The sequence below is a fragment of the Eretmochelys imbricata genome, chromosome 2 (genome assembly GCF_965152235.1).
Source record: "Eretmochelys imbricata isolate rEreImb1 chromosome 2, rEreImb1.hap1, whole genome shotgun sequence".
In the NCBI taxonomy this organism is placed as follows: domain Eukaryota; kingdom Metazoa; phylum Chordata; order Testudines; family Cheloniidae; genus Eretmochelys; species Eretmochelys imbricata.
In genome coordinates, this window is record NC_135573.1 from 68153902 (window position 1) to 68168725 (window position 14824).

Sequence of the window (14824 nt, forward strand, 5' to 3'; positions counted from 1 at the left end):
CCATAAGGGACCACTGTTATCATCTAGCTGACCTCTTGTATAACACAGGGAAGAGAACTTTCCACAAATAATTCATAGAGCAGATCTTTTAGAAAAACATTCAATCTTGATTTTAAAATGGCAACTGCTGGAGAATCCACCACAACCCTCCCTAAATAGTTCCAGTGGTTAATTATCCTGTCTAAAATGGACACCTTATTTTCAGTCTGAATTTGTCTAGCTTCAGTGTCCAGCCATCTGATCATGTTATGCCTTTCTCTGCTAGACTGAAATCAAATATTTGTTCCCCACATAGATATTTATAGACTAATCAAGCCACCAATTAACCATCTCTTTGTTAAGCTAAATTGAGCTCTTTGAGTCTCTCACTATTAGGCAAGTTTTCTAATCCTTTAATCCTTGTTGTGGCTTTTCTCTGAGCCCTCTTCAATTGATCAACATGATTCTTGAATTGTTGGCACCTGAACTGGACACAGTATTTCAACATCAGTCACATCAGTTCCAAATACAGTAATTCCTCACTTAATGTTGTAGTTTATGTTCCTGAAAAATGCTACTTTAAGCAAAATGATGGTAAGTGAATCCAATTTCCCCATAAGAATTAAAGTAAATTGGGTTAGGTTCCAGGGAATTTTTTTTTGCCAGACACAAGACTATATATATATATATACATACACACAAACATATAAACGGTATAATTTTAAACAAACAATTTAATACTGTACACAGCAATGATGATTGTGAAGCTCGGTTGAGGTGGTGAAGTCAGAGGGTGGAAGAGGGTGGGATATTTCCCAGGGAACACCTTACTGCTAGATGATGAACATGCACTCGGCTGAGCCCTTGAGGGTTAACATGTTGTTAATGTAGCCTCACACTCTACAAGGCAGCACGAATGGAGGGAGGGGAGACAGCATGGCAGAGAGAGAGAGACACACACGAGAGAGACATGCATTGCCCCTTTAAGAAAGCTGACCGCACTCTAAGTACATTGCCTTTTTAAGTAGATCAGCAAGTTGAGACAGCAGCTGCTGCCAGCAAGCTCCCTCCGTCCTGAGCCCTGTCATGTCCCCCACACTGCTCTGTGGACATGGCCCGATGGGGTAAAGGAGTGGGGTGGAGAGGGACACCTGGTTCCAAGCCCCCACCAGCTAGCTCCAACGGGCTGCTCTTTCTGCAAGCAGGGGACAAAGCAGGCAGCTGATGAACAACATTATAAGGGAGCATTGCGCAACTTTAAACGAGCATGTTCTCTAATTGATTAGCAACGTAACAACATTAACCAGGATGACTTTAAGTGAGGAGTTACTGTACAGAGGTAAAATGATCTCTCTGTTTCTACTCAAGACTCCCCTATTTATGGGGATTGCACTAGCTCTTTCGGCCACAGTGTTACATTGAGAGCTCACGTTCAGCTGATTATCTAACACTGGCCCCAGATCTCTTTCAGAATCACTGCTTCTTAGGCTAGAGTTCCCCATCGTGTAAGTCTGACCTAGATTCTTTGTCCACGTTTTTTAAACTGTGTTGCCCCAAAGCCATTCGCAATAAGTCCCAGATACTTGTACACAGTACTACTTGCCTAGCCAGTTATTCCTAATTTTGTATTGGTGCATTTGATTTTTCCTTCCTAAGTATAGTACTTTGCACATGGCTTTATTGAATTTCATCTTGTGGATTTCAGACTAATCCTCTAATTTATCAAGATCCTTTTGAATTATAATCTTGTGCTCCAAAATACTTGTTTTCTTTCCCCTCTTAGTATCCTCTGCAAATTTTATAAGCATACGTGCCACTCCAATATCCGAGTCATTAATGAAAAAATTGGATAGTACTGGGCCCAGGACACACCCTTGTGGGACCCCACTTAGATACATCCTCCCAGTTTGATAGTGAACCATTGATAACTGCTCTTTGAGTACAGGTTTTCAACCAGTCATGCACCTACTTTATCGTAATCTAATCTAGACCACATTTCCTTCATTTGCTTATGACAACGTCAGGTAGGACTGTGTCAAAAGGTTTACTAAAATCAAAATATATCATGTCTACTGAGTACCCTCTGTCCATTAAGCCAGTAAAAGGGTAAATGGGATGCCAATTACAGGCCTGTCAGCCTGACATTGATCCTGGGCAAGATAATGGAACAGCTGATATGGGACTTGATTAATAATGAATTAAAGAAAGTAATGTAGTTCATGCCAATCAACATGGGCTTGTGGACAATAGATCCTGTCCCACTACCTTGACATCTTTTTTCTTTTTTTTTTGGATGAGTTTACAAGTTTTGTTGATAAAGGTAATGCTGGTGTAATATAGTTAGCTCCTGTAAGGTGTCTGACTTGGTACTGCATGACATTTTGATTAAAATACTAGAATGATATAAAATTAACCTGATACATTAAATTTATTAAAAGTTGGTTAACTGATGGATCTGAAAATGTAACTGTAAATGGGGATTTGAGTGGATGTGTTTTTAGCGAGGCCTGGCAGGGATCAATTCTTGGCCATGTGCTATTTAACATTTTGATCACTGACCTGGAAGAAAACATAAAATCACCACGGACAGAGTTTTCAAGTAACACTGAAATTGGGGGAGTGGTAAATAATGAAGAGGAAATATTGCTGATACAGAGAAATCTGGATCACTTGGTAAACTGGGCGCAAGCAAACAATATGCTTTAATACAGCTAAATGTAAATGTATACATCTAGGAATATAAAATGTAGGCCATACTTACAGGATGGGGGACTGTATCCTGAGAAACTGTGACTCTGAGAAAGATGTGGGGGTTAATCAGCTGCATATGTGCTCCCAATGTGATGCTGTGGCCAAAAGGCTAATGCAAGCCTTGGATGCATAAAGAGGAGAATCTTGAATAGGAGTAGAGGTTATTTTATCTCTACATTTGGCATTAGTGTAACCGCTGCTAGAATACTCTCTTCAGTTCTGGTGTCCACAATTCAAGAAGGATGTTGATAAATTGGAGGGGGTTCGGAAAAGAGCCACAAGAATGATTAAAGGATTAGAAAACATCCCTTACAGTTCTGTGACGAGTATAATGCAAGACGTCAGACTAGATCTTCAGAATGGTTTCTTCTGTCCTTGGAATCGATGAAAATGTGACCTGAGTGCAACCTAAAAGCTCTGAAAGCAGAAGTCAAAAAGAAAGGAAGTAAAAATGTATTATGTTTTTAAAATCTCATGGATTTTTAAGACAATTATGATTTTGGGATACCTGATTCGCTATTTTGAATGCTTGAGGTTAGGAATACAGGGGGTCAAGTTTTTATTTAAATAGTTTTTTGGCACATTTAAAAAAAAAATCTAAAGAAAGGCACTTGGGTGTTAGAGGTCTCTTTTTACCCAATTGTATACAATTAAAAATCACACCAAATGAACAAAAAAAATACAGTCATCCAGACCTTGGAGAATCATCCAGCCAAGGAAGCATTTCCCCAGTCAGGAGGGCCCTTTCGATAAATGTTCACCTACTCTCTGAGTCAAAACACAAATATCTCATTTTCTCTTGTGATCTGAGCAAAGGGAGAAAAGCAGTTGTGGCTGGCTAATCCCTTCATTTTTGGGTTTTTATCAACTAAGTCAACAATGTTTCTTTCTAAGAATTTTACAGCATGGGAAGTTAATTTCTCCTATGCCATTTCTAGCAGAGGAATCCAGTTGGTCAAAGAACTCTGTCAGTGCTAAGTAACTTGTTTTCCTTTTTTTTTTTTTAAACCCTCTTCTCTGTGTTAATTGCACTGGCAAGGTTTTAGTAGTTCTAAGGCTTTCTCTAAAGAGAAGTAACATGTGTGACTATTTTCTTTCCTCTCCTTTCTTCATCTAGAGCTGTGCCCTAGAAGCAAGCTATCTTATGCTGCTATCAGAAACTAATGATGCAATGCAGGTTCTCTCATTCTGGGTAGGAGTGGAGTAGTGGTTGTAAGGAGCTGAGGCACCTTTCCGCGTGTGTGGGGTGGGGAGGAGAGAGAGGAGAGGAGAAGGGGACAGACCGAGACCCTTTTCCCAGTTCATGCTGGGGATGAAGGGGTTGTAAGTGTAAGGGAAATGAGGTTACTCTCCCAGTTCATGTTGTGGGCCAGGGACAGTGGGTGTGAGGGACTGTAACTAAATGCATAGTGGGTTCTGTTCAGTTTCTAAATTTGTGACATGTCAGATAGAAAGTTCAACTGGTTTTTTTAAGTCAGATTTTTCTTACTACAGTAGAACCTCAGAGTTACAAATACCTTTGGAATGTTGCTTGTTTGTAACTCTGAAATGTTCATAACTCTGAACAAAATGTTATGGTTTCTCTTTCAAAAGTTTACAACTGAACTTCGACTTAATATAGCTTTGAAACTTTACTATCCAGAAGAAAAATGATGCTTTTGACCGTCTTAATTTAAATGAAACAAGCACAGAAACAGTTTTCTTACCTTGTCAAATCTCTTTTTAAAAGCTTTCCCTTTATTTTTTCGGTAGTTTATATTTTACATAATACCAAAAAAAAAAAGAAAAGAAAAGAAAAAAAAAGGGCAAATACAGTACAGTATCTGCTACTACCTGATTGTGTATTTTTGGTTCCAAATGAGGTGTGTGGTTGACCAGTCAGTTCCTAATTCTGGTGTTCGTAACTCTGAGGTTCTACTGTACACCAGGTACACCAGGTACAGCATGTACAGAAAGATGGTGCTCACCAACCAATTTGGAGGCCAGTCTGCAGCTCACCCTGACCCACATGGGTTATAAGGCTATATAAAAAAATCACTTTTTTAAAAAAAAATCTCATTTTACCCTTGTGGTTAGTTACATACCTAACATCATCCAATCACTGTCACCTTTGCAGTCCAGATAGCATTGGTTCCAAGTTTCCAACTTAATGTATGTACAAAGGTACATACATTTTGGCCTGATTAACAAGACAATACTAGGTTATGTAGCTAGCTGCATAATACTTTTTAACCTGCAATAGAACCTCAGAGTTATGGACACCCCGGGAATGGAGATGTTCATAATTCTGAAGAAAATGCAGTTTGGGTTCACGCTCCAGCTGCAGCTCCCTCCTCAGGACCAGCAGCTTCCTTGCAGGCAGCTTCTTTCCTGAGGTCAGTCGGACTGAGTTTGCAAGCTTATCCCCCTCCGGGCCAGGGGTGAGGTGGGGGGTGGAAACAGCGTATCCCCCTCTGGGGCAGAGGAGAGCGGGGTGGAAACAACGCATCCCCCTCCGGGCCATGGGGGAAGAGGGGGGGATGGAAACGGCGCCCACGGCTTACAGGAAAGCAGCGCAGACCTGAGTACTGCTCCTGTTCTACTGGCTCGGGCTCTCGTGGTCTGGCAATGCAGTACCTCCTAGCTGTAACTGGCTGTCCCGGGGGGGACAGGCAGCCCAGATGTGCCTACATTTAAGATCCACAATACAGTATTTGTTTTATTTATTTATTTTTTGGTCTCCACTGCTGCCTGATTGTTTACTTCTCGTTCCAGATGATGCGTGGTTGACCAGTCAGTCCATAACTCTGGTATTTGTATCTCTGAGGTTCTACCGTATCATTTCATGTTGTGCTGAAACATCCTATGCATCATCCATTCTGTAATACAAAGCTCATCTGTTGATACTGTTCCATTATTTCTCTTTGTTGTGGCTTCCATTATCACTTCATAATAATAAATAGCAATAACAGTAGCTTCATATCCCCTTTGCTTATTTAGGCCCCCGTGAATACAGAGCCATGTTGGAGAATAGGGCCCTACTCCGGTGTCACCGGAAAGTCCCCTAAAAAGAGCCAGGTGTGATACAGCTATGTAGACTCCTGCGCTGCTGGGGACGACCATTTCCTCAGCTCATGCACCAGATAGCACAGTGGATGTCGGGCTGTGGCCCCTTTCCTGGTTCATGCATGCATATGGGGGGGAGGTGTGTGTGTGTGTGTAGAGGGTTCAAGGGAGTTCAGCCCCCTTTCCCAGTTCATCGAGGGGAGCAATGAGTGGAAGGGGACAGAAGTCCCTTTTCTGGTTCCTAGGGGGAGGTTCCAGTTCATGGGAGCGGCAGAGATCAGGTGATCCCAGGGGATCAGGGGATTCCGGAGCTCAGGCCCCTGTCCGGTTCATGGGGGGAGGGGCGGGGGGAAGCTCTTGCTCGCTCCCAAGGCCTAGGAGGGCAGGGCCCGCGGTAGGGCGGGCTCCCGCTTGTGCCTCTGGGCGATTTTCACAAGCTCCCGAAACTGGCACCAGCCCTTCTGCCGGGTGCCGCCCCGCGCCCTGCTAACCCTGGCCGGGACCCAGCGGCGCTGGAGACAAAGCGGAGCGCGGAGCTCAGAGCCGGAGCCAGGTGAGCTGCAGGAGTCCTTGAGCGCGGGGGACTCTCGGTCCCGGGGGACACGTGTGGGGACGGGCGGGCTCCGCGCGGCGGCTGCTCCCCTGAGGCGAGCGCGCCCAACGCAGCGTGACAGCGGCCCGCGCAGCAGCCGCGGGCTTCCCGTTCCCCGGGCTGCGGCGCAGCCTCTGCCCTGCGCGGCCGCCTCCCTCCGCCTTGTGCCCTGCGCCGTGGTGCGGCTCGCGCGGCTACAGCAGTTCCTTTAGTTTAGTTTGTGCATTTGACAGAGGGGGGCTGAGCCAGGGGCAACAAACAAAACTGACGCTGAGAAGCAGGGGAAGCTTGTGTAGGAAGAGAGGTTGGGAAGATTGGGACTGTTAGAGATGGAGGCAAAAGAGGCGATAGTTTGCTAAGCTTCTGTCAACACGGACACACACAAGTTAGACGTTTACATAGATTCAGGGAACATCTGCAGGAAGATTAGGTAATATTTAAGAAAAATGGAAGTGATCAACTCTTAGTCTTCAGGGATTAACTAACTTCTAATTGATGGGTTTTAGATTACCGGAATGATGGGTGTTCTGTGTAGAGTTTAAAGAGAACAGAATAGGAGCAGGTATTTCATAAATGCCCACTTCAGCGTTTCTTGCATCTTGTAATGGCCACTGACAGAGACAGGTTTCAGAGTAACAGCCTGTTAGTCTGTATTCACAAAAAGAAAAGGAGTACTTGTGGCACCCTAGAGACTAACCAATTTATTTGAGCATAAGCTTTCGTGAGCTACAGCTCACTTCATCGGATGCATACTGTGGAATTCCACCCAGCCCTTGAGGAATTCCACCATGATTTCAACAATTTCCATCCCACCATCAACCTCAGCCTGGTCCAGTCCACACAAGAGATCCACTTCCTGGACACTACGGTGCTAATAAACGATGGTCACATAAACATCACCCTATACCGGAAACCTACTGACCGCTATTCCTACCTACATGCCTCCAGCTTTCACCCTGACCACACCACACGATCCATTGTCTACAGCCAAGCTCTGTGATACAACCACATTTGCTCCAACCCCTCAGACAGAGACAAACACCTACAAGATTTCTATCAAGCATTCTACGACTACAATACCCACCTGCAGAAGTGAAGAAACAGATAGATAGAGCCAGAAGAGTTCCCAGAAGTCACCTACTACAGGACAGGCCTAACAAAGAAAATAACAGAATGCCACTACCCGTCACCTTCAGCCCCCCACTAAAACCCCTCCAACGCATTATCAAGGATCTACAAAACTATCCTGAAGGATGACCCAACACTCTCACAAATCTTGGGAGACAGGCCAGTCCTTGCCTACAGACAGCCCCCCATCCTGAAGCGAATACTCACCAGCAACCACACACCACACAACAGAACCGCTAACCCAGGAACCTATCCTTGCAACAAAGCCCGTTGCCAACTGTGCCCACATATCTATTCAGGGGACACCATCACAGGGCCTAATAACGTCAGCCACACTATCAGAGGCTTGTTCACCTGCACATCTACCAATGTGATATATGCCATCATGTGCCAGCAATGCCCCTCTGCCATGTACATTGTTCAAACTGGACAGTCTCTACGTAAGAGAATAAATGGACACAAATCAGATGTCAAGAATTATTCATAAACCAGTCGGAGAACACTTCAATCTCTCTGGTCACTCGATTTCTGATCTCAAAGTGACTATCCTTCAACAAAAAAAACTTCAAAAACAGACTCCAGCGAGAGACTGCTGAATTGGAATCAATTTGCAAATTGGATACAATTAACTTGGGCTTGAATAGAGACTGGAAATGGTTGATTCATTATAAAAAGTAACTATTTCCCCTTGTTTATTCCTACCCCCCCACCACTGTTCCTCAGACATTCTTGTTAAACACTGGATTTGTGCTGGAAATGGCCCACCTTGATTATCATACACATTGTAAGGAGAGTGATCACTTTAGATAAGCTATTACCAACAGGAGAGTGGGGTGGTGGTGGTGGGGAGAAAACCTGGATTTGTACTGGAAATGGCCTACCTTGATTATCATACACATTGTAAGGAGAGTGATCACTTTAGATAAGCTATTACCAACAGGAGAGTGGGGTTGTGTGTGTGGGGAGGGGGAGAAAACCTGGATTTGTGCTGGAAATGGCCCACCTTGATTATCATACACATTGTAAGCAGAGTGATCACTTTAGATAAGCTATTACCAGCAGGAGAGTGGGTTGGGGGGGATAGAAAACCTTTTGTAGTGATAAACACCCATTTTTTCATGGTTTGTGTGTATAAAAACATCTTCTGTATTTTCCACAGTATGCATCCGATGAAGTGAGCCGTAGCTCACGAAAGCTTATGCTCAAATAAATTGACAGAGACACAACACTGGACCAAATTAAACACTGGCTCCTCTGGCAATTGCTAAGTTCACATGATTGCATGCTGTGTATAGACCATTTCACCAGTTCCCGTGTGCAGCGACTCAGGTTCTCTTGGTTGGGTTTTCCGTGGAGCAAAGGGAAGAAAATATAATTAAAAGAGTAAAATGTGGTTCAGGGGCACAGCTAGGAGCTGAAACTATTTCAAACGCACTATTTTTAAAATTGATTTTATTTAAAGTTGACAGTGTCCATATAAGGATATTTGTCAAATACGATGGCAGGTTTCCAATTTAAGAGTTGTGGGAGTTGCACTTTTATATCGGTTTATTTGGCTTATATATCTTTCAGTCATTAGCTTCAGGATTTGTAGAAGCTTCTGACCATTGAATATTTGCTTTCCTGTAGTCTTAATTTTAGAAATATTTCCTGTGACAAGACTATTAAATATTACCAATTCAAAATTGCGGGGGGAGTCCTGCTCAGCCATATATGGGAACATGCTCAGTGCAGATATTATATTAGAGGAATTTGGCTCCTAAACTTGAAGTCTCTACTGAGAATGGATGAACTATGATTTTTCAAAGGCTTATAACTTCACCAAATTTGGGCGGATTTTCATGGGGACAGCAAAAGGCACCTTACTGACACAAAGGCCACACCCTGCCAAATTTTAATCCGTAGCGCTAAAGCATGGAGGGGGTTGGATCACCAGAATATTTTTTTTATATGGGAAAAACATCTTCCCCTGAACTCATTCTGCCATGGCCGATAAATTGTGTTGGCCGAGATTTTCCCAGAACAATTTAGCCTGAGGCAGATACCTGGCATGGAAAATTTCATCTCAAACTGTTTAAGTCTGGCAAAGTTATAAACAACCTAAAACAGGGTTTTATCATAGAGAGTGTCAGGCAACCTTCATAGGTGATACTGCCAGCCCCATCTTAGTAAACCATAAACACCTGGGGTTCTAATCTGTCTCCACAATCATAGGTGTTTTCTTGAAATGCAGCTGCAAGCCACCTTGTTATTTATCCTATTCTTGTGTGTTACCGGTGTATTGAATTTTGGATAGTACCACTGCTGGCACAGGAGAAGGAGAGCAAAGTATTCGGGAAATTAGCTACCTTTTGGTGTGATAATTACTATAATACAGGGCATGGCTCTGAATCTAGGGTGTTGTTTTTTTTTAGTACCACTTCATATCAAAGTCCTTTGCAAAAATTTGCTAATCGGTCCTCACAATACCTAAAACATTGTAGAACAACCTGATACCACTGAAAGTTGATGTGTTAAGCAAAGATTCAAAGATAGCTGTATTGATGCTAATATTTATTTCCTTTTATTATAGCAGCACCAAGCACTATAGTTAAGGTTTCATAATGGTTTCCGGTGGGAGGGAGAGAAGCAAGTGGGGAGAGGACCATCTAGGAAGGAGCAGGTTCCTTATTTTGGTATCTTGACCACCTTCTTCTCTGATTGCTAGTTTTCCCTCTGCCTCGATGCAGTCCTCCTTCATACTCTTTGAATACACCTTCCATGTCCATGTCTCCTCTGACCCATTAGTTGCTGCCTCTTCAGCCTCATTTCCTCAGCCTCCCCTCATTTGTTCATCAGCCCTGGAACAGCTCTTTTGCTCACCAAGATTACCACTCACTGAATCTTGTTCTGAATAAAAACTCTTGAATCTCAGGTCTATTCTTTCAGTGCTCCCTCTCTCTAACCATCACCTAATGCCCATCAATGTTGCTCCTTAGCCCCTTGCACGGGCCTTCCATGACACTTCAGTCCATCACTGGCCATTGCCAGGATTCCTCTGCTGCAGTCAGTCCCTTCTTCTGCTGATTTTCCTCTGGCACTACTGCAATGTGTTTAAAAATAGTTCTATCAAAGTCCTACTTCACATGAGAAAAACAGGATATTAAGAACATCATTTAAATACAATGAAAGCATGTCTGCAACTTCTCTGGTAGTAGTAGGAATAAATGAACAATGTGTTCTCTCTTTCTAGGGGCCAGATTAAGAAGCTGCTTTGATTACAAAGAGAGTTTGACTCCGTTTGCCTAATATTTTTAACAGAAGATGTTAAGTAAAAGTGAATCCCTTACTTCATGGCAGGAATCAGTGATGAGTTCGACCTGGCTGACTTACGTATTAGAACAATGGACTGGTGTGGAGTACCACTATTTATACTATATTGCCTTCATCTTGTGGGTGTTAAACATAATATTTTTTGCACCTCTTTTAATTTTCATAAGCGTTAGTTGCTTTTTAAATCTTCTCCTGCACATTTACAAGAGAAAGAATGGCCTAGATGAGGATTTGTCCAGTAAGTCGTGGGACAACGGAAGGTTCATGGTGGCATCCGTACTTAGTATGTGTGGAAAACTGTGGCACGGTAAGACATTTTTCTCTCTGAACACTATTGTACTGTGAGATGCTATCATTGGATTATTAAAAACTGGTATCCTGAACTATACTTACACTCAGATGGGGATCACTGATAGATATGAGAATTTGTTGACATTTCCTGGGCATTTTGAGCCGTGATAGATAATAGGAATGATGGAGGCTTTCAGCGAGGCCATTGGTTCTTCTCCAGCCCAAGTTGGTAGTAACAAAATGTACTTATTGTTTATGTGGTCCCCTTCTCGTAGCAGTGGTGGGAAATTATTAAGAAAAAACCTACTGTAGAAAAGGAACATAAGTACTGGTGTGGGTTTATAAATATTAGAACTTCCAGGCACATGATAGATTGTGGGTTTTTTGCTTAAATTAGAATCATAGGCATAGTGGATGAAGTTAATGCAGTAGATACAGAGCCTGAAAAACTCCCCCAATACAGAAAGTTTTAAATTTCTATGACTTCCCTTATCTAGAGGCTGATATAAAAGATGAAACCCACAAACAGAGACTACAGTCTACAAGCAGACCCAGCAGAAACCTCTGCATCCTCCCCTTTCCCAACAGCTTGGGGTTAGGGGGCCTGGCCTTCTCGGTAACACCTTACCTCTGCATCTCACATGCAGGGATTTAGCTAGTTGTTTATATTTATCTCTGGCTAGTGGGCAGCCAATAAACAATTTCAAGGCCTGCAATAGGTGCATTGGAACTAAATTCTGCAGTGGCAGCCCCTAAATTTGGTGCCAATATTAATAACTTATTCACTATTAGAAAATACTCTTCATTCTCCATGTCTTCCCCTGCTCTCCAAGGGCAGGACTTCACTACCCGCCAGATCAGCAGGTAGTGATCGATCCCTGAACGTGCTCCCTGTCGACTCCGGAAATCCAGCACACGAGAGGTAGAAGCGGAATCGATGGGGGAAGCGGCAGTGGTCGACTCGCCGCCATCCTCACGGCCAGTTATGCCGACTTCAGCTATGCTATTCTCTTAGCTGAAGTTGCGTATCTTAGGTCAACACCCCAGCCCCTTCCCCCCCGTGTAGACCAGGGCCAAGTGACCCAGCTTGATTCCCAGGATTTTGGCTCCTACAGTATTGGCAAGGCAGTCTGAGTCAGAATGTCCCTCTCCCACCCCCAGTGTATATCAGGGAAAGTGGCGCACATAGCTGGCTTCGTTGTGCCCTGGCAGCCCAGCCCACCATCCTACACTTCTGTCTCCTTCCACTCCTGGGGATAGAAGGAGACAGAGTTCATGGGGCCCTGATTGAGATGAGCAGAGCAGGGATGAGATGAGCAGAGGCAAGAACACCTCTTACGGCTATTGTTTCAGACTCTCTATAGACTCAAGAAGACATTACTGCATTGATTTTCTCACTTCACATTGTCAAGGTTATCTCTGCAAACATAAAGGCTACAAACAATTAAACAAGATAGCGCTGAGATTCTGGAGTACAATTATGTTACAAGGAGTAAATTCTGCATCAGATTCTCTAATCATGGAATACACTGGACCCTGCTTGGGAGTGAAAGTGGGCAGCATATTTTGGATGTAAGTTTGCTATACAATATGGCAGCACAAAAGACCAATGCATCACATCTGAAACAGGGAATTGTTAATATTCCTTTCCTGTATGGTTTGGAGGGACTATTTAACCTACTACTTGCTGCTCAAAGTGCACAGGTTTTGGTGTGGGTGAGAGGGGAGTGTTGAAGCTTCCAAGAATTTCCAGACACACATTAATTTTGAGGGGTAAAACTAAGACACACAGGCATCAACACGTGGGCTCGGGCTCAGTGGCTGTTTAATTGCAGTGTAGACATTCGGGTTTGGGCTGAAGCCTGGGCTCTGGGACCCTGCGAGAGGGGAAGCCAGCACTTAGATTCTGTACAAATAGATGGGAAAGCCACTTATTCCTTTTTTCTAGTTTTAGTTTGTGAGTAAGACGCTACTTTTACATTAAAAAGAAAAGGAGTACTTGTGGCACCTTAGAGACTAACAAATTTATTTGAGCATAAGCTTTCATGAGCTACAGCTCACTTCATCGGATGCATAAAGCTTATGCTCAAATAAATTTGTTAGTCTCTAAGGTGCCATAAGTATTCCTTTTCTTGTTGCGAATACAGACTAACAAGGCTACTACTCTGAAACCTGTATTTGTATAAAGTGGCTGCATCCTCTACTGGCAGTTGGGGTGAACTGCCTACATGTTATGTTATTGGAACTGTGTCTTTGTGGGCTGAGTGTCCCAGTCAGTCTGGGCAAGGCACTGAACCTATTATTATTTATTATGCACAGCCAGCTGGAACAGGATACAGAACAAACCAGATCTCTTATAAGCACCATGTAAAGTATTCAAGCCAGGGGACGCCAAAACAAATTAACAAAACAGATATGTCCTCTTCAAGAAGGTCACAGTGAAGAAGCCAACTTTTAAACAAAGTTCATAAGGCCCTTACCTTAGGGCCCTAATTCAGAGCTCCTAAAATTAGCATCAGACAAAATCTTTGTGCCCAGTCAGGCTAGTTTCCTGGTGCCTGAGAAACCTGCATGACTTCTGGTTTCCTGCTCAGTCTTTTTCCTATTTAAGTAGTCCAGGTCCAGGCCAGGGCAGGGGACTTCCTTGATTACACCTAGAGAATTTTGGTTGTAGGCGCCAGCCTGTTCCTTCAAGGCTGGTACAGTCCTTCAAATACCTTAAGCACTGAGTGATCACTGAATGCTATACTTGACCACCAAGATGATTTCTTTGATGGCAGCAGCAACAGATCCTTTCCAACAGTGCTGAGGAATTTTGGTTCCTTTCCTCCTCCTCCATCAACCCCTATCTTTTCATCCTTTTCCTCTTTCATCCAGAAGAAAAGAGATCCCCCTGCTCCCAGGCAAGTTCAATAACTTAGCTATTAAAAAATATTGTCTCATTTGGCTGCATGAGTGTATTGTATCCACTCCATCTTGAACATGTCAAAACGCTCTTCTCCACACCTTCCCAAATAGCTTAATTTTGAAGGGGGTTGTCATAACCATATAGCTAAGGATAGTCTAGAATTCCTCCTTACTTGTAAGGGGTTAAGAAGCTCAGACAACCTGGTTGGCACCTGACCAAAAGGACCAATGGGGAAAGAAAATACTTTCAAATCTGGGGTGGCGGGGGGGGAGGCTTTTTTTGTGCTCTTTGTTTGGGTGTTCTCTTGGGAAGCAGAGAAGCACCAGGTCAGAAAACTCCTTCTCCTATAAACCATCCTAAAGTGAGTCTCAATATTGCAGAAAGAGTAAGTAAATAAGGCAGGGCGTGTTAGATTACATTTTGTTTTCAACTTGTGAATTTTCCTGCAGGAAATTAACTACCCTGCCCTCAGACAGAAAAAAAAAAACTCCAGGTGCTCACAGCTTAAAAAAAAATCCTTAAAAAAACCCCCCAAAACCTCCCTGCTTTCCAAGCAGCCAAAAGGAAAAAAAAAATTGTCCTTTTAAAATCCGACTGTGCTTTTGGTTCAAAATGATGCCACCATGTCAGGGTTCCCTCCCTACTCTGAACTCTAGGGTACAGATCTGGGGACTCGCATGAAAGCCCCCTAGGCTTATTTCTACCAGCTTAGGTAAAAACTTCCCCAAGGCACACATCCTTTGTCCTTGGACGGTATGCTGCCACCACCAAGTGATTTAGACAAAGAATCAGGGAAAAGACCACTTGGAATTCCTATT

The 14824-nt window shown here is 43.3% G+C and overlaps 1 protein-coding gene across 1 annotated transcript in view; it reads left to right on the forward strand.

The window, feature by feature from the left end:
* The first annotated feature begins 10798 nt into the window (after positions 1-10798).
* LOC144260384 (DGAT1/2-independent enzyme synthesizing storage lipids-like) overlaps positions 10799-14824 on the forward strand; it is a 42939-nt gene continuing 38913 nt past the window's right edge. Inside the window, exon 1 of the mRNA XM_077808997.1 lies at positions 10799-11114. Within this exon, the coding sequence (XP_077665123.1) occupies positions 10799-11114 (316 nt within the window). The remainder of the gene's footprint in view (positions 11115-14824) is intronic.